This window comes from Dasypus novemcinctus, chromosome 10 (assembly GCF_030445035.2).
Source record: "Dasypus novemcinctus isolate mDasNov1 chromosome 10, mDasNov1.1.hap2, whole genome shotgun sequence".
NCBI lineage: Eukaryota > Metazoa > Chordata > Mammalia > Cingulata > Dasypodidae > Dasypus > Dasypus novemcinctus.
The window spans coordinates 120,243,383-120,268,706 of record NC_080682.1 but is presented as its reverse complement, the minus strand read 5'-3'; the positions used below and the strand labels follow the sequence as shown (position 1 = coordinate 120,268,706).

Sequence of the window (25,324 nt, the reverse complement as noted above, 5' to 3'; positions counted from 1 at the left end):
GAGAATCACATATCCGATAATGGTTTAATATTCAGGATATTTAAAGAGATGTTACAACTCACAAGAAAAAGACAAATGACCCATTAAAAAACAGGCAAAAGACTTGAATTGACATTTATCCAAAGAAGAAATACAAATGGCAAAAAAACACATGAAGAAATGCTCAACATCACTAATGATTAGGGAAATGCAAATCAAAACTACAATGAGATATCATTTCACACCTCGGAATGGCCACTATTGAAAAAATGGAGAACTACAAGTTTTGGAGAGGGTGTGGAGAGATAGAAACACTATTCACTGTTGGTGGGAATGCAGAATGGTACAGCCACTGTGGAGGACAGTTTGGCAGTTCCTAAAGAAGTTAATATAGACTTACGATGTGACCCCACAATACTACTACTGGGTATATATCCAGATGAACTATATATACTACTGGGTTGTATATATATCTGGATATACTACTGGGTATATATCCAGAACAGTGACACAGACATCTGCCCTTCAATGTTCATAGCGGCATTATTCACAATTGCCAAAAGTTGGAAACAACCCAAGTGTTCGTTAACAGATGAATGGATAAATAAATTGTGGTTTATTCACACAATGGAATATTATGCAGCTGTAAGAAGAAATGAAGTCATAAAGCATATGAAAACATGGATGAACCTGGAGAGCATTATGTTAAGCTAAGCAAGCCAGACAGAAAAGGACAAATACTGTATGATTGCGTTACTATGAACCAAATATAGTGTAACATTATATGATTCAAAAATAAATTTATATGTATCCAGTACATTTGAGAAATGTATGTTTTTATTCAACTGTGTTTTCTTTTTAGTTTTTAATTGTTTATACTTTTAATTATTAAATGTACAAAATAAAGTTTAAAAAATATATAAAAAATTTAAAAAACAAAACAAATGGGTTTTAATTTGTTGTTGTTGTTTTTAGATTTATTTATCTCCCCTTCCCAACCACCCTGATTGTCTGTTTTCTGTGTCTATTTGCTGCGTCTTCTTTGTCTGCCTCTGTTGTTGTCAGCGGCATGGGAATCTGCGTTTCTTTTTGTTGCATCATCTTGTTGTGTCAGCTCTCCGTGTGCATGGCGCCATTCCTGGGCAGGCTGCACTTTCTTTAGCTCTGGGCGGCTCTCCTTACGGGGCGCACTCCTTGTGTGTGGGGCTCCTCTATGCGGGTAGACACCGCTGCGTGGCAGGGCACTCCTTGCGCGCATCAGCACTGCACGTGGGCCAGCTCCACACGGGTCAAGGAGGCCCGGGGTTTGAACCGCGGACCTCCCATGTGGTAGACGGACGCCCTAACCACTGGGCCAAGTCCGCCGCCACAAATGGGTTTTGACCTCTAAGATCTATAAACACTGTTTCAGTCAGCTTTATTCAGGAATTTGAGAAAAATACAGGAAACTTTACATAGGCTTCTACTCAGAAATTGAATTATTAAGCCTTGTCTTGGAATCAGACTTTCAGAAAGAAAAGTTTTATCCAAATTTTTAACAATTTAAAAATGTGCATTGACTAAAAAAAATCAAATAATGGCCAAAATGATACAGGATGCCAATTCAGTACTACACACTTCTCACAATCAATGGTTTTCTGACAATCCAAAATTTAATAGTTTCAGAGTTAAACACAGATTTACACTCATTACATAGAATGCAGTCACAATAACCCAACATTTTATATTTCACACCTGGGATTACTAAAGCCAAGAAAGGTAAAACAAGTGTGCCTTCATTTATCTGAAGTCTTGCTCTGCATCAGAGAATAACCATAAAATACCAAGGATCTTTTTAGAAATCCACCAACTCAATTCCAAAATGATAGTCATTTTCTACAAATTAACACAGGGGAAACCACAAATGATAAATGAAAGTGGGGAAATTACAACCTTTACAGTGTTAAAACTATGGTCTCTGGTTAAAAAGAGACCGTGAAGCATTTTTTACTTGCGCTTTAATTTCTGAAATGTGATCCCACTTCCAATCACCTTGATAAAAAGCATCTAGATTCATTATCCCTAGATCAGCGTGTCTCAAACTACAGACTGAGCTGGGTTTGGAAAGCAACTTAGCAAGTCAAAGCCAGCATTGGAAAAAAAAAAAAAAAACCTAGAAAATTTCAGAATGCATCATACATATATGGTAAGTTTATTGTTTCACAGAAGTTTTTGTTTCAGTCGTGAATATGTGTGTAACTAGGATATGATATATAGTGAATTTTACTGTGGGTTGAATTGGAAAAAAAAGTTTCAAAACTACTGTCCTAGCTGACACATCGTCCAAGTATGAAGATGCAATTAAGCAGAATGACTTTCCTCCTTGTCTCAAGGGAGCATTTTAATTCTTCAAACACTCTGGTCAGGGTGGCCCATCAGTTCTTTAGACTTCTACCCTTCTCAGGCATTTGCTTAAAAACTGGACTTAAATATCATTCAATTCCTATCCAGTCCCCTTTTCCAATTATTCTGTGGTAGTAAAATATACCCAAGAAGGTATCTCATTTCTTCTAAAGGCCCCAAGACTTCATCTTACTTGTCCTCTCTGCAGCAGCTACCATCTATCTACTCTAACTCATGCATCCCTTCAGATCCAGGAACACTTGCAGCAGATCACAGTATAGTTCTCCAAGCGTCTCCTCTATTTCCTATTCCTAAAACAAGGACTGAGTTATTATTCGTATTTGTGAGAGTGTTTGTTGTGTATGTGTGTGATGTGGTGTGTGTGTGGAGGCAGGGTGAGGATGGAGAATTGTTCTATTCGTTTTACTTCATCTAACCAAAGAAACCGAGATAGAGCCAGAAAGAGACTGATAACAAGACTGTAAATAGTTTGAAAAGAAACCAACCATATCAACAGAGAGATCAGTGCCAGAGGGAAGTGCTAAGGGAAGGGGCGCAGGTCCTCAGAGCAGTCTTAGGCAAGGCTAGCCTTTGAGTGAGTGGATGCTCTATTAGTCAGCCAACGGGGTGCTGATGCGAAATTCCAGAAATTGGTTGGTTTTATAAAGGGCATGTATTTGGGGCAGGCGCTTACAGGTACCAGGCCATCAAGCGTAAGGTACTTCCCTCACCACAGTATTTCCACGTGCTGGAGCAAGACGTCTGCCGACGTCTGCCAGGGTTCAGGCTTCCTGGGCTCCTCTGGGCTCAGCTCCTGTTTTCCCCACAAGGTCGGCTGTAGACTATGAGGCTCCCCAGGCTTTGCCTCTCTCCATGAGGTCAGCTGTAGACTATCAGGTGAATGGCTCTGTCTCTCTCCTGGGGGTTTCTGCCATGTCTAAAGAGCCGTCTCTATTCTTCTGTGTTTTTCTCCTGACTCAGCGTTCCTCTCTTCCTGGGGCTGGCTTCTCTTTCCTCTGTGAGCTGACTTCCTGGGGCTCCAGCTTAAGGCTTCAGCATCAAACCCCAACATTAGAAACCCTAACTCTGTCCTTTGCCATATATTTTATCTGAATCCCCACCCACCAAGGGGGGGGGGACTCAGGACCCTAATGATGTGGCCCAATCAACCAATCAAAGCCCTAATCATAACTTAATCACACCCAGGTACAGACTAGATTACAAACATAATCCAGTATCTATTTTTGGAATTCATAACCATATCAGACTGCTACAGATGCTTTAAGTGCATGGCACTGCTCTTAAAAGGCTCCATACGTGGTTTAATGCTCTGCTGTTGAATGGCGCCGCCCACACTTCCCGTGCCGCTGACGACAACAGAAGCGGACAAAGAAACAAGACGCAGCAAATAGACACAGAGAACAGACAGCTGGGGGAGGGGGGGGGGATTAAATAAATAAAATAAATCTTAAAAAAAAAAAATGCTCTGCTGTTGCCATTTTGAAATTGTAATTGTAATTTTATCTTTGAAATTATGTTTTGCAAGTGAAATCCGCTGGGGCAATTGAGCATGTGTATGAGCAGAGGAGAGCAGACAATATGCATGCCGCCTGCTCCTTGCCACTTCATTTGCATAAAATATTCGGGAGAAACCATGAGGATACATCCAGTGGACCGAAATGTGTGTAGTTCAGTGAGACTCAACATGACCTAAGGCCGGCGTTCAACACCTGCAACTGGGTAAGCAGGGGTGCTGATAACCCCCAAGAAAACATGTTTTCCATTTAAGGCAGAACTTGGGTCAAACGCAGAAAGAAGCCAAAGGCTTTTTAAGAATATAAAAACCAAGAATCCTATTCTTAACTCTTGTTATTTCCCTGTATTAGTCAATCACTTACACTGAAAATGATGACATAGAAAATAAGGAAAAAATAGGGCAACCTTTCATTCCTTTCCGTTTCAGACCATCCTTACTCATCAATATGTCATAGTAGGGAGTGCTGATAGAATATGTGCATATCAAAAAGTGAAATTTAAACAACTGACTTACTTTTAGGCAGCATTTCCATTGGTCTGATAAGAACAATATACCAATTGTGCAATTTCAGTGTTTCCACACAGAAGGTAAACGCTCCTAGGTTTGCACTTAAAACTGTCATTGCACAATATGAAGATGAATGGTAAAATTCATGTGAATAATTAAATTTTTAAATTTTTCCTTACTTAGAACAATATTAAATAGCAAATTAAAAAAACACCGCGAGGGAAGCGGATGTGGCTCAGCCAGTTGGGCGCCCGTCTCACATGGGAGGTCCTGGATTCAGTCCCAGTGCCTCCTAATATAAAATGAGAAGATGCCACCTCCCACCACAATGAGCTAGACTCTTGCCCTGCCACAACAAGCAGAGGCCAGGAAGTGGATGTGTCTCAGGCGACTGGGCTCCTGCCTACCACATGGGAGGTCACTGGTTCAGATCTGGGTGCCTCCTAAAGAAGACAGTGAGCTGGCGCAACAGGCAGGTGCAGCAAGCTGACACAATAGGAGACACAAGAAGAAAAAACATAATGAGAGACACAACAAAGCAGGGAGCATAGCCTCCCAGTGCCTCCTAAAGAAGACAGTGAGTGGACACGACCAGGGCATGGCGAGCTAACACAACAAGATGATGCAACAAGAGATGCAGGGAGGAAAAACACAATGAGGGACACAACAAAGCAGGGAGCAAGTGTGGCTCAAGCGAATAGGCACCTCCCTCCCACATCAGAGATTGTGGGTTCAGCTCCTGGTGCCTCCTAAGGAAATAAGGAAGGTGAGTGGACATAGCAAGTGAAAAACAAGGGCATGGGGAGAATGAAATAAATAAAATAAATCTTTAAAAAAGAAAACAAGCAGAGGCCACAAGCCGGTAGACGCTGCAGCCTGCAGGGAGCAGATGTGGCTCAGGCCGTTGGGCACTCGCCTCTCACGTGGGAGGTCCCGGGTTTGGTTCCTCGTGCCTCCTGGAGAAGGTGAGCCAACAGACTGTGAACCATCTGGAGGAAGTGGGGATGAATAAAAAAGAAACATAAAGTAAAAACAAACAGAAAAAACAACACATGAGAAGTTGAGAAAGAGAACATGGAAGAAAGGAAAGCTTTTTATTTTAGCACATTTAACAGCTCTTTCTCTCTGCTTTTAAACAAGTGGCCTGCATTTTCATTTTCCACTGGGCCTCAAAAATTATGTAGTTAATCCTGGCACCAGAACTAGAAGCAAGACCGATCCCATCACCTTTTTCTGCATTATTCAGTGCTTCTTACACAGTGAGCAGGCGGAGGGGCAGGTCCATGGAGCTCAGGAGGCTTTAGGAAGACTTCATTCTGAGAGCCATAGACAAGTATCTTCCTTTCTGTCCCTCAACCAAGCTCTGCAGGTGTCGCCATGACTTTGGCTCCACTGGGAGCGACTTGGCCTGCCTGAGCATTGGCAGTGTGGGTTTCTTGGAATAGTCTTGTCCACTCTGGGGTTGGAGTTCCAGGTGGGCTAGGTGTGTACTTTCAAAAATAGCCTCAGGATCCAAGATGCAGCTGTGATCCCAGAAGAAATGGGTTCATGATGTGCAACTAAGTGGAGAGCTTGGGGCTCATCGGAGCACTGGCTTCCTTACGGTAAATACCTGGAGGAGGTTAGATCAAGTGACAGATCCTGAGTAGGATTCAGAGTATAGGGATGGGATGCCATCCTTGGTTCTCGTTGCCCATCCAAAAATCCAGGGACATCCACATCTGACTGTCCTTCAGATTGTAGTGTGGAAGGCCTTGTAAGATCTTACTGTCCAGAAGGTGGGCACTTTGGTTCACCACAAGAAGCTACCACAGGGGTGTGGCATCAACTGGCCCCTCACCCAACTTGGAATACATGTGCAGGCTGCTTTTCTACAGCTCATGAACTAGATAGTGTGGTTCTAGGATGGGTAGAGGCTGAAGCAGACGGGCACGCCAGTGGCCATGATGGCAATGGAAGTGGCCAGAGACATGATAGTGAGAAATGCCAGAACCACCATCTTTCTCCTAGCTGGATTACACCTGCCCTTATGACACTGTTAGGGATCTCCGTAGCAAATAAACTAACTTCCTTGCTCAGGATTGCTTCTTGCATCTCAGTCTTCCTTCTAGGGTAATTTTCCTTCTTTTAGAACCATATCCTTTAGGAGTTCCTTTGGTGAAAATATGCTACTTGTAAACTCTCTCTCTTATTGTATATTTGGAGATGTCTTGATTTTTTATTTCTTTCTAAAGGCATTTTTTCTGGGTACAAAGTTGTAGGTGAATAAGGTAATTCTCTCCTCACTTTGAAAATATTATTTAACTGTTTACTGCCTTCCATTTTTGCTGTTTAAAAGCCTAACATTGGCCTAAATGTAGTTATTTGGTGATTTACCTTTTTCTGCCAGGTTATATTTTATTAGTTGTTGGTATTCTGAAGTTTGACCAAAAAAAGTATCTAGTTGTGGATTCCTTTTATTCTGATCCATGTATGTACTTCTTCATTAATATGTGAATTCAGGACTTACTTTGTCCTGGGAAAATGTTTTATTCTTCCTGAAATATGTGCAATATGAAAATATCTTCTTCAATTTTTTTCTCCATCTGCAATTAAATATATGCCTGGCCTTTCATTTTGTCCTCTATAATTCTTAATCTTTCATGTTCTATATTTTATCGATTCTCTGTGCCAAATTGTAGGTAATTTTTTTTTTAATTTTTATTTCTCTCCCCTTTCCTCTCATTGTCTGCTCTCTGTGTCTATTTGCTGTGTGTTCTTCTGCATCCACTTGCATTGTCAGGCAGCACTGGGAAACTACATCTCTTTTATGTTGCATCATCTTGCTGTGTCAGCTCTCCATGTGTGCAGCACCACTCCTGGGCGGGCTGCACTTTTTTCACAGGGGATGGCTCTCCTTGCGAGGTGTACTCCTTGCACATGGGGCACCCCACACGGGGGCATCTCTGCGTGGCACAGCACTCCTTGCACACGGCAGCACTACACGTGGGCCAGCTCACCACACGGGTGAGGAGGCCCTGGGGATTGAACCCTGGACCCTCCATATGGGAGGCGCATGCTCTATCAGTTGAGCCATGTCTGCTTCCCTGTAGGTAATTTCTTAGGATCTATCATCCAGTTCACTAATTTTTCTTTAGCTGAATCTAATCTACTACTAACCCCTCCACTGTTTTTTTAAATCAATTGTATTGATACATATTAATAAAGCATAAAATCCACCCAAAGTGTACAATAAACAGGATTTGGTATAATCACAGAGCTGTGCATTCATCACTTCAATCATTATTAGAACATTTTATTATTGGAATCATAATAGTAATAAATAAAAACAAACAAAAAAGCTCTTCCCCTTGCTAATCACCTATCACCATCTCTATTCTTCCCCTGCCATACATAACTGCAATTCTGTTTCCTCCCTACTTTATTTGTATTTATATTTTGTATAGATGGAGTGAAACAATATGTAGGACCTTTTGTCTAGTTTCTTTCACTTAGTATATTTCCTTTTTTACCCTTAATGAAAGATTATTAATATATTGCTATAGCTTACTATCTATATTTTGCTTTGGTTGTATTTTTGCCTGATTTTAACACCTTGTAACAATAATGTACATTTGTTCAGTTTCAAAGAAAAACAGTCTTACATATACAAAATTACCCATACTCATATTTCACATGAGGTCTTGCTATTCTGTACAGTCCCAGGTTACATTTTTTAGCTTTGCTTGTAGTAATATACATGACCTTAGACATTCCTTCTCAGCCACTGTCATACCCGTATATTAGCTTGTCTAGTTACAAACACTACCATGAGCTTTCTCCATTTCTGCTAACTTCCAAAGATTTACGAGCAATCTTTTTACCAATTCTGCACAGGTTATTACTCAGGTTTATATTCTTTAACCTCATTCTATTTTCTGGTGACCTATATTCTAGTTATTAACTCCATGAATTTATACAATATACTTAGTCATAATAGTCACACAGTATTTGTCCTTTCGTGTCTGGCTTTCTGGCTTGCTTCACTCAACATAATGTCTTCCAGGTTCATGTATGTTGCCATATACTTTACAACTTCATTCTTTTTTACTGTTGCACAACATTCCCTCATGTGTATACCACAATTTGTTTATCCATTCATCAGTGGATGGACACCTGGGTTGTTTCCATCTTATGGTCATTGTGAATAACACTGCTATGAACATCGGTGTGCAGATGTCCATTTATGTCACTGCTCTTAATTCTTCTGGGTATAACGGTATTGCCAGGTCACACGGCAAATCTATATTAAACTTCCTTAGGAACTGATGAACAGTGGCTGTACCAGTCTACATTCTCACCAACAATGAAAAACATTACTATTTCTCCACGTCCTCTCCAACACTTGCACTTGTCCATCTTTTTAATAGTGACCATTCTAATAGGTATGAAATGATAGCTTGTTATAGCTTTGATTTGCATCTCCCTAATTGCTAGTGATGGTGAACATTTTTTTAAGTGGTTTTTTTTTTTTCCATTTGTATTTCTTCTTTGGACAAATGTCTGTTCAAGTCTTTTACCCATTTTAAAAGTCAAGTCATATGTCTTTTATTGCTGAGTTGTAGACTCTCTTTATATATCATGGATATTAAACCCTTATTGGATAGGTGATTTCTAAATATTCTCTCCCATTGAGTTGACTGCCTTTTTAACCTTTTGGCAAAGTCCTGTGAGGTACAAAAGTGTTTAATTTTGGGAAGCAGATTTGGCCCAAGGGATAGGGCATCCACCTACCACATGGGAGGTCCGCGGTTCAAACCCCAGGCCTCCTGACCCATGTGGAGCTGGCCCACGCACAGTGCTGATGTGCGCAAGGGGTGCCCTGCCACGCAGGGGTGTCCCCCACATAGTGGAGCCCCACGCGCAGGGAGTGCGCCCCGTAAGGGGAGCCGCCCAGCGTGAAAGAAAGTGCAGCCTGCCCAGGAATGGCACTGCCCACACAGAGAGCTGACACAACAAGATGACTCAACAAAAAGAAACGCAGATTCCAGGTGCTGCTGATAAGAATAGAAGTGGACACAGAACAACACACAGTGAATGGACACAGAAAGCAGACAGCTGGGGGAGGGGGAGCGAGGGAAGAGAAATTTTTAAAAAAATCTTTAAAAAAAAAGAAAAGAGAAAAACTTTAATTTTGAGGAGATCCCATTTATCTTTTTTTTTTTTTTGGCTCGTGCTTTGGATGTGAGGTCCAAGAAACCACCACCTACCAAGGTCTTAAAGATGTTTCCCTACATTTTCTTCTAGAAGTTTCATGGTCCTGGTTTTAATATTTTGGTCTTTGGTCCATTTTTAATTGATTTCTGTATAGGGAGTAAGATAGGAGTCCTCTTTGATTATTTTGGTTATGGATATCCAGCACCAGTTGTTGAAGAGACTGTTTTGTCCCATTAACATGGACTTGGTTGGTTTGTCAAAAACTAGTTGACTGTAGTGATGAGGGTTCATTTCTGGACTCTCAGTTCTATTCCACTGATTAGTGTGTCTACCTTTATGCCAATACCATGTTGTTTTGACCACTGTAGCTTTGTAATATGTTTCAAGGTCAGGCAGTGTAATTCCTCCTATATCACTCCTTTTGGTTATTTGGTGTACTTTCCCTTCCAAATGAATCTGGTAATTGCCTTTTCTATTTTTGTAAAGGATGCTGTTGGAATTTTTATTGGTATTGCATTGAATCTATAAATCAGTTTGGGTAGGATTGACATATTCATGATTATTTAGTCTTCCAATCTATAAACATGGAACGTCTTTCTATTTGTTAGATCTTCATTGCTTTCTTTAGCATTGTTTTGTAGTTTTCTGCATACAGGTCTTGTGTATCTTTGACTAAATTGATTCCTAGGTATTTGAGTCATTTTGCTGCTGTTGTAAATGGAATTTTTTCCTGATTTCCTCCTCAGGTTCTTCAGTAGTAGTGTACAGAAACATTACTAACTTTTGTGTGTTGATCTTATATCCTTCCACTTTCCTGAACTCATTTATTTGCGCAAGTAGCTTTGTGACGGACATTTCAGAATTTTCTAAATAAGGATCAAGTCATCTGTGAATAGTGAGTTTTATTCCCTCTTTTCCTATTTGAATGCCTTTTTTTTTTCTTGTCTAATTGCTATAGTTAGAACTTCTAGCAAAATGTGGAATACCAGTGATGACAGTCGGCATCCTTGTCTTGTTCCTGATCTTAGAGGGAAAGCTTTCAACTTTTCCCCATTGAGTACGATGTTAGCTGTAGGTTTTTCATATATACCCTTTATCATATTGAGGAACTTTCCTTCTGGTCCTATCTTTCAAAGTGTTTTTATCAAGAAAGGAAGCTGAATTTTGTCAAATGCATTTTCTGCATTGATTGAGATGATCATGTGGGTTTTTTCCTTCAAATTGTTAATGTGATGTATTATGTTAATTGACTTTCTTATGTTGAACCATCCTTGCCTACCAGGAATAAATCCCTTGAGCACTTGAGAAGAATGTATAACCCACTGAGTTTGGATGCAACGTTCTATAAATGTCTACTAGGTCTACCTTGTTTATCATATTGTTCAAGTTCTCTGTTTCCTTGCTGATCTTCTGTCTAGTTGTTCTTTTTTTTTAAGATTTATTTATTTATTTCTCTCCCCTCCCCCCCACCTCGGTTGTCTGTTCTCTGTATCTGTTTGTTGCATCTTCTTTGTCTACTTCTGTTGTTGTCAGTGGCACAGGAATCTGTGTTTCTTTTTGTTGCGTCAGCTCTCTGTGTGTGCAGCGCCATTCCTGGGCAGGCTGCACTTTCTTTTGCACTGGGCGGCTCTCCTTACAGGGTGCACTCCTTGCACGTGGGGCTCCCCTGCATGGGGGACACCCCTGCATGGCAGGGCACTCCTTGCCATCAGCACTGCACATGGGCCAGCTCCACACGGGTCAAGGAGGCCTGGGGTTTGAACCGCGGACTTCCCATGTGGTAGATGGATGCCCTATCCACTGGGCCAAGTCTGCTTCCTAGTTGTTCTATCTAATGATGCGAGTGGGGTGTTGACATCTCCACCTGTTATTGTAAAGATGTCTATTTCTCCCTTCTGTTTTGCCAGAATTTGCCTCATGTATTTTGGGGCACCCTGGTGGGGTGCATTGATATTTATGCCTGTTACTTCTTCCTGGTGGATTGTTGCTTTTATTAATATATAATGTCCTTCTGTATCTTTTATAAATTTTTTGCATTTAAAGTCTGTTTTGTCTGATATTAGTGTAACTACCTCTGCTCTTTTTTGACTACTGTTTGCTTGGAGTATCTTTTTCCAGCTTTTCACTTTCAGTTGATTTGTATCTCTGGGTCTAAGATGAGTCTCTTGTAGGCAGCATATGGATGGCTCATGGTTTTTAATCCATTCTGTCAGTCTATATCTTTTGACTGGGGAGTCTAATTCATTCATATTCAATGATATTACTGTAAATGCATTATTTTTTAATTCCACCATTTTATTCTTTGGCTTCCATGTGTCATATCTCTTTTTCTTCTCTCTTTATACTCTTTTGGTTATCCTTTCTGGTAGGATTACTTTCTATACTCTCCTCCAAGCCTCTCTCTCCTGTTTTTTCTTTCAGGCTGTAAAGTTCCTTTTAATGGTTCCTGCAAAGGCAGATTCTTTTTAATGAACTCTTTAGTTTCTGTTTGTGAATATTTTAAACTCACCTCCATATTTGATGGACAATTTTGCTAGATAGCGAATTCTTGACTGGCAATTTTTCTCTTGCAGTGTCCTAATTGTATCAAACCACTGTTTTCTCACTTCCAAGGTTTCTGATGAGAAATCCACACTGACTTGTATGTCTTCATTCCTTGTAAGTGATGGTTTGCTTCTCCCTTGCTGCTCTCAGAATTTTCTCTTTATCTTTGACATTTGACATAAATAGTATGTGTCTTGTCATTTCTTCCATGAGAGTTGGGAAATTTTCAGCCATTATGTCCTCAAATCCTCTTTCTGCCCCTTTTCCCTTCTCTTCTCCTTCTGGAACTCTCATAACATGCATGCTATTGTGTTTCATGTTGTTCAACTCCCTGAGCCCCTGCTCAGTTTTTTCCATTCTTTCCTCTCTCTGTTCTCGCTTCAATTTCAGTTGTTCTGTCTTCTTCAGTACTTATTTCTTCTATCATTTCAAGTCTGCTGTTGTATGCCTCTAATGTGTTTTTATCTCACCTACTGTGTCTTTCATTCCCTTAACCTCTATTATTTTTCTATTCAGGTTTTCAAATTCTTCTTTATACTCACCCAGATGTCTCTTATATCTTTAGCCATATTGTCTTTCAACTTGTTGATTTTAGAGATTTGTATGGACCTTGTTGATTAGTTGTCTCAAATCCTGTGTCTCATCTGGAGGTTTGATACATTCCTTTGCTTGGGCCATTTCTTCCATTTTCTTAGTAAGGTTTGTAATATTTTTCTGATCTGTAGGCATTTGATTATGATGATAAGGTTATTCTGATGTTCAATTTCTCTCTTTGCATAGGGATTCAGTGGTGGGAGGCTGTGTGTTACTGGTGCTCTTTGATTCTTGGTACAACTTGTTCTAGTTTTTTAGGGTTATCCCTGTTTAATTACGGACCAGTAATGTGCTGCAGACCTGCTTCCAAGTACCTTGGGGAGGCAGGTTGTAAAGGCCAGAAAAGGCCTCTTATTACTTATTTCCACCATGCACTTCCTTGGCCAGCCAGCAGGTGGTGCTTCTTGTTGGCCATTTCAGTTCAAACCCTGGTCAGAATGTTTGCTGTAGCACCAACCGCAACAATGTTACAGTGGATCCTGCATCAGGAACATTCAGAGCCTGGCAAATCAAACTTTCTCAGTAACATTTTTTTTTTAAGATTTATTTATTTATTTATTTATTTATTTATTTATTTCCCCTCTTGTGGCTTGTTCCTTTCTTTCTTTCTTTTTTTTTTTTTTTAATATTTATTTATTTATTTAATTTCCCCCCCTCCCCTGGTTGTCTGTTCTCGGTGTCTATTTGCTGCGTCTTGTTTCTTTGTCCGCTTCTGTTGTCGTCAGCGGCACGGGAAGTGTGGGCGGCGCCATTCCTGGGCAGGCTGCACTTTCTTTTCACGCTGGGCGGCTCTCCTCATGGGCGCACTCCTTGCGCGTGGGGCTCTCACGCGGGGGACACCCTTGCGTGGCAGGGCACTCCTTGCGCGCATCAGCACTGCACATGGCCAGCTCCACACGGGTCAAGGAGGTCCGGGGTTTGAACCGCGGACCTCCCATATGGTAGACGGACGCCCTAACCACTGGGCCAAAGTCCGTTTCCCTTGTTCCTTTCTTTTGCTGTCTCTTCTCTTGTGTCCACTTGCTGCACGTTTTTTTGGATCTGTTTGTCTCCCTTTGTTGCGTCATCTTGCTGTGCCAGCTCTCCACAGCACACAAGCTGTCAGCTCTCCATGTTGCGCAGGCCAGCTTGCCTTCACAAGGAGGCCCTGGGACATGAACCCAGGGCCTCCCATATGGTAGATGGGAGCCCAACTGATCCAGCCCCAGCCGCTTCCTCTTAGTAACTTTTAAGAACTTTAGCCTCAGGCTGCTTCAGTCCTCAACAAAACGCCTGAATTATTTTGGGGGCTATTTGCTAGGAGGACAGGGGTTCTTGCTGAAGACATAGCACATTCTGAGCCTGTTTCAGGTGAGTTATTTTCAGTGTCACCCACATTCAGGTAAAGCCAACACTGTGTGTGCATCTGCCAGGTCAAAGGTTTGTTTTATATGTACTAGGAGACATACAGAGACAATGTGCTTATAACAAAATGAGCAAATCCCAGTAGTGTATCTTTACCTCCTCCAACTTTGAGAGGATGATAAAACATGTTTTCTACTGCAGGTGGGCTGAGTATTTGACTGCTCGTTGGATGACAGTAACCAATACCCATTCTACACTCTCTGCCCCTTGATTTGCTATGACATCACTCATTCCCCTCCCTGTGACAGTTTGCCGGAAAGTAAAGTAAAGTAACTCCTCCACAACATTTGCTTTTCTAAAGCAGCAGATTGGTTATTTTCTTCTGCTGGACAGAGCAGTAATTCGACACTTGCATGAAAAAGGGGCATGAACATTTGTTGTAAAAATGGGGATACCTGTATCTTAAATTTGGCTGTAATCTGGTTGATAGGAGGAATGAACTCTTTTTTTTCAGGTCTCAGTTTATTTTATTTTTTAAAATTTATCTTCAAACTAGCTTTAGGTTACAGGAAAGTCATACAGAAAATAGAGGAGATTCTCATATACCCAAGGCCCTCCCCCTTTTCCCACTGTCCCCTATTAATAACATTTTACATGTGGATGGTACATTTGTTACAATTGTACAAATATTGAGGCATTGCAACTAACCACGGTGAATGGTTTACATTATGGTTTACATTTTGCACTGTATACATTTATAGGTTTTTTTCCCCTCTAATCCATTCTCTATTCCTCCATCCTAAGGACCCTGGGATGGCGATGGCAGCTCCACCTCTAAACTGAGAGGGGGCTTAGAGCCCACATGGCTGATGGATGGGACTCTCCTGCTCGCAGCTGTGGACTCTCTCAGCTTCCTGGTGTGGTGGCTGGGGAATGAACTCGTGGAGGACTTCGGCTTCGCTATCCTTGAGCACATGCTCTGTGGCAGATGGGATGTACAGAACTTCTTCCTCTAGGTATATAACCAGGTGATAAAGGAAAGTCCAAACTCCACTTTTGAGACTATCCTTTTGTACGGGACAACTGAGGACTGGCAAGCACGCTTGTAAACAGTCTAGGTAACCTTCAAACAGTCACATTATTTTTACAGTTTGCTTGTTGCTGAAACCTTTGCTGGCTCAGCTGGCAATTCAGCAGCATGGCTGAAGCAGTCTGCTGGAGATGCCTGCCTTTCTTCTTCTGGTGCCAGCATCAGTTTTTCCAACAGAATTTTAAACTTCTCTGTTAGTAGAGTCAACAGACTCCTCCTTAATGCTCGCTTCCTTTCTGCTGAGTGTTCACTATTAGCCGTCAGCACCCCAGCTTTCAGGGGTAAACAGCACACTGTTGCTGCTCAACAAGGCTGATAAACATTCTCAAGTGGCTACAAGTGCTAGTAAGTCTTGTATTCTATTCAGCATATCCTCATTGAAAGGATTTATTTGTTTGAGAGATTTGCAAATCTAGAAAACGGGTAAATGTTTCTGCTCCATAGTCTGCCAATTTTTCTAATGCATGAATACAGAATGTCCTTCCATTTATTTAGGTCTTTGATTTCTTGTAGCAATGTTTTGTAGTTTTCTGTGTACATGTCCTTTACTGATATCATTGATTACATTTAGTCCTAGATGTTTGATTCTTTTAGTTGTTATTGTAAATGGAGAAATTTTTAAAAAGATTTATTTTACTTTATTTTATTTACCCCCGCGCCGCCACTCTCTGCTCTCAGCTCTCCACAGCAGTGCAGGCCATCAGTTCTCTGCAGCGGCACGGGCCAGCTCGCCTTCACCAGGAGGGCTCAGAAGTCACACCCGGCCTCCCGTGTGGCAGACGGGAGCCCAGTAGCTTGAGCCACATCCGCTTCCCTGGAATAATTATTCTTGATTTCCTCTTCAAATTGTTCATTCCTACTGCACAGAAACACTAATGATTTTTTAAATGATGATCTTGTACCCAGCCTATTCTGAGTATAGCAAAGAGCTGTATAAAATGACAACTTCCCACCGAACCGACAGGGGTACATCAGACCTAATAATGACGCAGACAAGTCCAGCTTGGTGAATAAATGAGCGTTTATTAGGGGGCACATGTGGGGTCCTTGTCCTTGGCAGTGGGAGGAGAGATGACAGTTCTGAGCTCAATCATCCAGTTACTGCAAAACAAGATCAGTCTTCTAGAATGCATGTTTACGTGCAGATGGGGGAGGCACACGAGGCAGCAGGACTTCTAAAGAATGAAGCATGCCAAGATTTACTGATCAGTCACGTTCACAACCAGTGCTGGAGGCCTGTCTTTTAACTATTTAGAAATGGAATGTTGCTTTGATTGGGAGGAGTAAGAACGGAAAGTTTGGGGGAGAGAATGCAAGTCATCTGTGCCACACACCGCCACTTTGTGAATTCATTTATTAACTCCAAGAGCTTTGTTTTGTATTTTTCTGTGTATAGGATTGTGTCATCTGCAGATAGAGAAAGTTTTACTTCTTCCTTTTCAATTTAGATGTCTTTTATTTCCTTTTCTTGCCTAATAGTTCCAGATAGAATTTCCAGTACAGTAACAGTGGAGACAGTGTGATATTTTGTTTTGTTCCTAATGTCAGAGAGAAAGCTTGAGTGGTGTGCCACCACTGAGTGTGCTTTTAGCAGTGGGTTTTATTATATGCAATTTATTATGTTGAGGTATGTTCCATACTAGTTTTCTTTTCTTTTCTTTTCTTTCTTTCACTTATCTATTTTTTTTTAGGTACCAGGACCAGGAAATGAGCCTGGGACCTCGTATGTGGGAAGCCAGTGCCCAACCACTGAGCCACATTGGCTCCCTGAGTTGATTTTTTCATTTGCTTTTTGTTTGTTTTGTTTTTTAGGAGCTATCAGGAACTGAACCTGGGACCTCCCATGTGAGAAGCAGGTGCTCAGCCACTTGAGCCACATCCACTCCCCCAGGTTTTCTCAGTGTTTTTTAATCAAGATGGGGTACTCAGTTTTGTCAAATGCCTTTTCTGCATCAGTTGAGATGATCATGTTGTTTTTACCCTTCATTTTGTTAATGTGGTGTATTATATTATATTGAACCACTCTTGCATACCTGGGATAAATCCCACATGATCATAGTATACACTTATTTTAATGTGCTATTGGGATTGGTTTCCTAGTGTTTTGTTAGGGATTTCTGCATCTCTATTCATAAAAGACATTGATCTGTAATTTTCTTTTCTAGTGGTATCTTTATCTGGCTTTGGTTTGTGGGTGATATTGCCTCAGAATAAATTAGAATGTTCAGTTTTCTGGAAGACTTTGAGTAGAACTGGAGTTAAATCTTCTTGTAAGGTTTGGTAAAATTTCCCTGTGAAGCCATTTGATTCTGGGTTTTCCTTTGTTGGAAGGTTTTTGGTTTGTTTTATTATTTTATTTTATTTTTTCTTTATTAGAGAGTTGTGAGTTTATGGAACAATCTTGCATAAACTACAAGATTCCCTACAAGATTCCCTACAAGATTAATTCAGGGCTTGTGTAGTGAAGTTCCATGGACTTTCTTTAAAAAGTTTTATTCTGGGGCGGCGGACTTTGCCCAGTGGTTAGGGCGTCCTTCTACCACATGGGAGGTCTGCGGTTCAAACCCTGGGCCTCCTTGACCCGTGTGGAGCTGGCCCATGCGCAGTGCTGATGCACGCAAGGAGTGCCCTGCCACGCAGGGGTGTCCCCTGCATAGGGGAGCCCCACGCGCAAGGAGTGCACCCGTAAGGGGAGCCACCCAGCGCGAAAGAAAGTGCGCCCAGCGCGAAAGAAAGTGCAGCCTGCCCAGGAATGGTGCCGCAAATACAGAGAGCTGACACAACAAGATGACACAACAAAAAGAGACACAGATTCCCATGCCGCTGACAACAGAAGCAGACAAAAGAAGATGCAGCAAATAGACACAGAGAACAGACAACCGGGGTGGGGGGCGGGGGAAGGGGAGAGAAATAAATAAAATCTTTAAAAAATAAAAAAAATAAAAAACAAAAGTTTTATTCTGTTACCATACATATACAGTCTAACATTTGTTTGGAGGCTTTTTTTTTTAGAGTTTTTTTTTAAAGATTTATTTTATTTATTTTTCCCCACTGCCTTGATATTTTGCACTTGCTTTATCTGTTTGTCTTCTTTGTTTCTTTTAGGAGGCACTGGGAGTTGAACCCATGATGTCCAATGTGGGAGGGAGGCACCTAATTGCTTGAGCCATCTCCACTCCCTGCTTTGTTGTGTCTCTCACTATGCTTTTCCTCCCTATGTCTCTTGTGTCATGTGTTGTGTCAGTTCACTGTGCCTGCCGAACGTGTCATCTTGCTGCCTTCTTTAGGAGGCATCGGGAACCTCTGCTCCCTCCTTTGTTGTGTCTTGTTACGTCACCTTGTTGTGTCAGCTTGCCACACCTGCTCATCATGCCAGCTCTATGTGCATATCTATGTCTCTCATTATCTTTGAGAAGCTTTTTCCCTTTATTTCTTTGAATATTCCTTCTGCCCCTTTCTCTTCTCCTTCTGGGACTCTCATAATGCATATATTGGTACATTTGATGTTTCCCACAGGTCTCTTAGGCTGTTTGTATTTATTTTTACTTTTTTCTTTCTGCTTCTACTGAATCATTTCAATTATCTTGTCTTCAAGTTCACTGATTCTTTTGCCAGCTTCAATCTGCTGTTGAAGTCTTCTAGGGAATTTTTTTTTTAGTTTATTGAAATATATCATACATAAACAATAAATGTATAATAGTTGTGAACTTACAAAACAAACATATATAACATCAAACAAACATATATAACATCTCACCCTACCACCAATAACTTGCATTGTTTTTAAACCTTTTTAGCTGATGATTAAAGAGCATTGTCAAAATATTACTACTGAACAAAGTATTTTTCTCCTAACCAATCCAATTATTATCTTTATATCATTTATACATGAACATACATAAATGATTAAGTGTATAGTAAAAGTTGTGAACTTACAAAGCAAACATGCATAACATCATACAGGGGTCCCATACATCAACCCTCCACCAACACCTTGCACTGTCATGAGACGTTTGTTACAAACTATGAAAGAACACTGTCAAAATCTTACTACTAATCATAGTTCTATACCTATACATTTGGTGTATTTTTCCCCATCCCACCCTATTATTATTTTTTAAATATACTTTTTATGACAGAAGTTGTAAACAAATAAAACAATCATGCACATGTGCAGAATTCCCAAACAACACCCCTTCATCAACACAGTAAAATGTGGTGTGTCATTTGCTACAGATAAAATAATATCATCTGATTATTACCATGTCCATAATGTACATTTGGCTCACGTTGTCCATACTGCCTCAGTTATCAACACAGTACATCTTTTACATAGATGCAAGAATATTATATCATTACTACTAACTACAGTCCATAGGTCACTCCAGCTGTATTTTTCCTATGCTTCTCCACATTCCCAACACCCTGCAGTAGTGATATACATTTATTCTAGCTAACAAAGGACACTCTTGCTTCTACCATCAATCACAATTCTCACCCACCTCTTGGTTTACTGTGCTATCCAGTTCCTAGATTATTCTCAAGCATTCTGTCAATTGGCATTTACATAACTAGACTACCATTTTCAGCCACAACCCCATTTATAAACTAGCTGTTACTCACTGTTACCATCCACTCTATACATTTCCACAATTTTACAATAAAGCTAATTAAAACTTCCACATACATTAAACATCAGTAGTCCTTTCCTTCTCTTATCTCCTTTAAGAATCTACCACTGACCACCAGGTCTTGAAGATATTTTCCAATAATTTCTCCTAGAAGTTTTATGGTTCTTGCTTTTTAGTTTTTTGGTCCATTTTGAGTTAATTTTTGGATAAGGTGTAAGATAGAGGTCCTCTTTCCTTCTTTCAGCTATGGATGTCCAATTCTTTCAGCACCATTTGTTGAATGGTTTGTTCTGCCTGAGCTGTGTGTTTGACAGGCTAGTCAAAAATCACTTGACCATACCTATGAGGGTCTGTTTCTGAACCATAAATTTGGTTCCATTGGTCTATTGTGTCTGTCTTTAGGCCAGTACCATGCTGTTTTTACCACTATAGGTAAGTATTATATTTAAAGTCTGGAGATGAGGGTTCACTTTTCCCTTTTATGATGTTTCTGGCTATTCAGGACTCCTTACCCTTCCAAGTAAATTTAAAGATCGTGTTTTCAATTTTTTCTTTAATGCTGGTGTTATTTTTATTGGGGTTGCATTAAATCTGTATATTAATTTGAGTAGAATTGACATCTTAATGATATTTAGTCTTCCAGTCCATGAGCATGGAATGTTATTCCAGTTATTTAGGGCTTTCTTGATTTAACATTGAGTTGCAGTTTCCTGAATACAAGTGCTTTACATCATTGGTTAAGTTTATTCCTGACAAATATATTTGAGTTTTATCTGTCATATTTTATTTCCACCACTCTTTTGACACTTTGTTACTTTTATTGATATAATCTTCATTTCTAGACTCTCTTCCAGGCCTCTCTCTCCTGTCTTTTCTTTTCAGGCTCTAGCACACCCTTTAGTATTTCCTGAAAGTCTGGTCTCTTGCTTAGAAATTCTCTCAGTTTCTGTTTATCTGTGAATATTCTAATTTCACCCTCATTTTTGAAAGACAGTCTTGCTGGATATAAGATTCTTGGCTGGAAGTTTCTCTCTTGTAGTATCTTAAATGCATCAGACCACTGTCTTCTTGCCTCCATGATTTCTGGTGAGAAATCAGCACTTAATCTTACTGGGTATCCCTTATATGTTATTCATTGCTTTTCTCTTGCTGCTCTCAGAATTTTCTGTCTCTGACCTTTTGACATTCTGATTAGTATGTGTCTTGGAGTTGGTCTATTTGAATTTTTTCAGATAGGAGTACATTGTGCTTCTTGGACAGGAATATCTATGTCTTTCAGTATGGTTGGGAAATTTTCTACCATTATTTCTTCAAATATTCCTTCTGTCTCTTTTCCCTTCTCTCTTCTAGGGAATTTTTCATTTCAGTTATTGTGGTCTTCAACTCCAGGAATTGTTTGGTTCTTTTAAAATTTGTATCTTATTAGAAGCCATAGTTTAATAGTCCAAAGTCTGGATGTCCTCCTCATCGGTGGTTTCTGGATTTTTACCTTGTTCCTTTGGATGGGCCATCATTTCCTGTTTCTTTGCTTGTCTTTTAATCATTTGTCACACACTGCATTTGTTAACTCTGTAGCTTAGCCCCTGCACTGATCAAGTTTATATCATTAGTGATATGAGAGATTTGCGTTTCAAGAACTAACAAAAACAAACCAAAGCAAAAAGCACCTTTCACAGACTGCCGACTGGTTCTGCTTCAGCTGGTGGTTCCTTCGAGCTTAGGCCTCCTGTCAACATTAGCTCAGAGAAGTGCAGGGTCCTCTGTCGTATCTGAGCCAGGGGTAGCCTACTTCTGGGCTTGTACTTGCTCCTGGCCTTAGGATTACCCAGTTTTCAGGAATTCACATACCCGGCTACTTCCTTCAAGAAACTATTGTATGACTTAATGCAGGTAGTCCTTCACCCCAGGCCGCTATGATGTAATAACTTAATGTGTCTGCAAGCTTCTTCTCTTCTTTCAGGACAGATTCTGGAACAGTGAGTCCCCCAAATTTCCTGGTTCACTCTCAGGTTTCCACCTGACTGGGTGGTACACAAGCACAGCAATATGTACGTAGAATTTGCCTGCTCCCCATGGGACGGGGCCAGGGACCCATGGGAGCACAGGCCAGCTGCACACGCCAGGGGCGGCTGGAAGGGCACCGTTAGCTTTGCCTACCATTTCACAAGCTGCTTTTTCCTAACTGGGCACTTTCTCAGTTACTGCAACTTTGTTTTCCACTTTTTAGGAAGATGGCTTTGCCAATTTTTCTAGTTCGGATTCTTTGGGAGGTTGTACCATGGAGCATCTTATGCCATCATCTTAGTTGAGCAGGTTATAGGACATTTAAAAATCTTATTTTCCCTATGACTTGACATATTTTGCTATTCTATAAAGCTAAGATTGCAATATGCATCAATAATTCCCAACCACATTTTTAAAAGACTAATAAAAGACTGATGTAATTATCTAGAAGGTAGCTGCAATAGTGAAACAAACCATCATTCAAATCTTAATGCACTCCACAAAATAATGCATCCTCTTTCAAGAATGTATGAGAGGCAATGCAATCTTTATTAAGAATTTATTTTCATTAGAATTGATAGAGGCAAATATTTCACAATCAGTAGATAAACCAGATCGAGACAAATATAGCAGCAGCACTCTAATGATGGTGATAAATTTTTACTATGTAAGTGAAATCTCAGTCTGAGTCTTAAGATAGCCATATCCTAGTTTTGCAACCTCAAGAATCAAGTAGTGAAAAATGTATTTCTAAAGACAGAGGGTAGATGATATTCTCATCCAGTTACTTGAAAAGCAAACAGAATTTCATGTTTTTTACAATACTCTGGACCACCTCACTTTGCTAAACAGACGTGACAGTATTTTCATATTTTATGACTGCCAAAATTTACAAAATGATTTGCTGCTTGAATTTTTAAAATATTTTTCCTCCCTCCCTCCATTGTCTGCTGTGTCCATTCACTGTATGTTCTTCCGTGTCTGCTTGTATTCTCATCAGGCTGCTCCAGGAACCGATCCTGGAACCTTCCTGAATGGGGGAGAGGCTATCATTCTCTTGCACCACCTCAGCTCCCTGGTCGGCTTCTCTTATTGTCTCCTCGGTGTCTTTTTGTTGCATCATCTTGCTGCACCAGGTCTCTGCACAGGGCAGCAGGCCACGTGGGCTAGTTCACCTTCACCAGACAGGCCTGGGTATAAAACCCTGGACCTCCTATATGGTATACGGGAGCCCAATTCCTTGAACCACATCCACTTTCCCTGCTGCTTAAATTTTAATTAAAATTCCTAATTAAAAAACCTAAAGGGTCCATTGGATGAAGATGGTAAATGGTGGTATAAGTTTTCCTGTTTACTGAAGAGTAAGCACTTTATATTATTTTCAGGGAAGTAAACCTTACTTCAGAGACAGCTCAAAATGGCACTGTCAAAAACTCTACCTACAGGATATAAAAACCAATTAAAATATAGATATGGTTTATGGAACAAAGTTCATTTGTCACCACAGCTCCCCTGATTAGCCACCTGAGCATCATACTCGCTCAGGTATGCATTCCCTGCTTCAGGTTAAATCCTCCCCACACGGTCTTGGTCCTAACTCTGCTGGCATTTTCTAGTCTTTTGTATTATCAATTTCCTTGCCCTCTACCCTATACACAATGAGCCCTTCTGTGGCAGTTGATAGTATTTTTTATGAATTCCAAAGATACAGATGATGTTTGTGAACTGGTCTGTTCCTCTGGGCCTGGTACCCTTTGATTGATTTAAATCAAAGGCTGAGGTTGACTTGGTTAATTCAAGATGAGGGCTTCAGTTCATTTGGGTGCGCAGGGTTGAATCCCCATCCCTGTCCCCTTGGTGGGCTGTATAAACGGACACTCGAGAAGACCAGAAGACAGCCAGGAACAGAGGGAGCTCCATGGACATGGGCGAGGAGAGGACTCTGATCCTGGGGCCCTGCAGAGAGCTGGGCCATGCTCCTGACAGCCAGCAGCGAGCCCGACCCAGCCCACAGCTGAGCTCGAAGAGGCTCGGCATGGACCCCTGAGAGGAGGAGGAAGAGGAAGAGGCAGGCTGACCCCTCGCAGATGTCACCCCCCAACTTGCTTCAACACGTGGCCAACAAAATTTGGTGACGACCACTCTTAAATAATACCTTTCTAGATAAAGGGGCAACAACTTGTTACATGGGCATACTCCCCATTTATTTCATTCTTTAACCCACTACACTTGCCTTTTTTGTGCCTCATTCCTTGCTCCAATGATAATATTCCAATATATAAACAATATGAAATGCATTCAGAGGTTACTTATGTCAAAAATTATTCTAATTGCCTTACACCTATCAAAAGAAATGTTAACTTATTCATGCATGGTCTCAGTTAATGGCAGTGCCATGATTTGAGCTCAGTTTAGTCCTAGAGCCCACTGTTTTAACCTCTACATTAATTTTTCTCCAGTTAAGAACACTAAAAAAAAAATTGTTACAAAAAGACATAGTTTTATTACTTTCAACATTTCATCACCTTGAAAATAAACTAATAAACAGCTTTATAAAAATAAATTTTTATTAAAAGCAGTAGAGTCTGAGCAGGAAGACAGTACAAAGAATGTAAACAATGTAAACATCACTACATTCAGCTCAGCCTGATTGAATGCTTAAAGACAACTCTAAATGCTCTATGTGCGCTTACTAACAAGATACATCAAAAAGAGTCTATTATACACATACAACTATCTAATTCTGAATAGGAAAAAGTATTTATCGAAGCCGATCCCAGCGCCAAATACTGGCATCATCACAGACAGCTATGAGGATGCTGCTGTCCCTGCTAAAGCTGGTCTGTCGGATAGCAGCAACACACTTCTGATGCGTCAGTGTCGTGCACCTGGGAGAAAGAGGAAAACTTCATGCTGTCAGTACCTTAAGACAGCGAATTAGAGCATAAGCATGTTCTAAGTCAAACAGCATTAAAATCTAGAATATACTTCACAAGTTCAATCTCAAGTTCCAAAAACCTGGGGCATATTTTATGTTCAAGAGGCACCATATAATTTATATAGAGAAATAAATTACCACCAAGATATTCACAAAAACCAGTCATTATTAGATTAAAAATGAATACTTTACTGGCATACCAGTTAAGAGAAAAAGGCAGAAATTCTGACAGAATTCCAAATACTTACTTGGCTTTATGAGGATCTTCTACTTCTAAATCCCAAACATAAAGTTTGCCAACCTGATTGCCCAATGCAAGCATCTGTTTAAACATATTTAAAAACACAACAAATTAATAATAAAATATAAAGCATTCAAAGCAACCCTAAGAGACCTTTTTTATTCAGTAAAATCTCAGCTCCAGGACTCTGGCTGTGCTCCTGATAACCTTTCTGCCTAGTTTGTAAATGAAAATAAAAACACTAATACAAACTTAACATGTCTTGAATAAATAAGAGGTGGCTTGCAAATTTAGGAAGGGCTTTATAATTTACATGGTTAGCACGGTGCTCTTCTGT

The 25,324-nt window shown here is 40.5% G+C and overlaps 1 protein-coding gene, 1 long non-coding RNA gene and 1 pseudogene across 3 annotated transcripts in view; 1 reads left to right on the top strand and 2 right to left on the bottom strand.

The window, feature by feature from the left end:
* Positions 1-3,782: 3,782 nt before the first annotated feature.
* LOC139439896 (uncharacterized) lies at positions 3,783-15,800 on the top strand. The gene is made up of 2 exons (XR_011650000.1): positions 3,783-4,101; positions 14,888-15,800. It is a non-coding gene; the product is annotated as an uncharacterized lncRNA (long non-coding RNA).
* On the bottom strand, positions 13,335-15,765 carry LOC101440092 (exportin-T-like; annotated as a pseudogene).
* A 6,538-nt stretch (positions 15,801-22,338) lies between the features above and the next one.
* Positions 22,339-25,324, bottom strand: part of EED (embryonic ectoderm development) — a 37,863-nt gene continuing 34,877 nt past the window's right edge. The window contains exons 11-12 of one of the 2 annotated variants that reach the window (XM_004455248.5): positions 24,995-25,068; positions 22,339-24,696 (exon numbers count right to left, since the gene is read on the bottom strand). In XM_004455248.5, coding sequence (XP_004455305.1) covers positions 24,570-24,696; positions 24,995-25,068 — 201 coding nt within the window. In that variant the 3' untranslated portion in view covers positions 22,339-24,569. The remainder of the gene's footprint in view (positions 24,697-24,994; positions 25,069-25,324) is intronic. The other variant, XM_004455247.5, reaches the window with a different exon arrangement.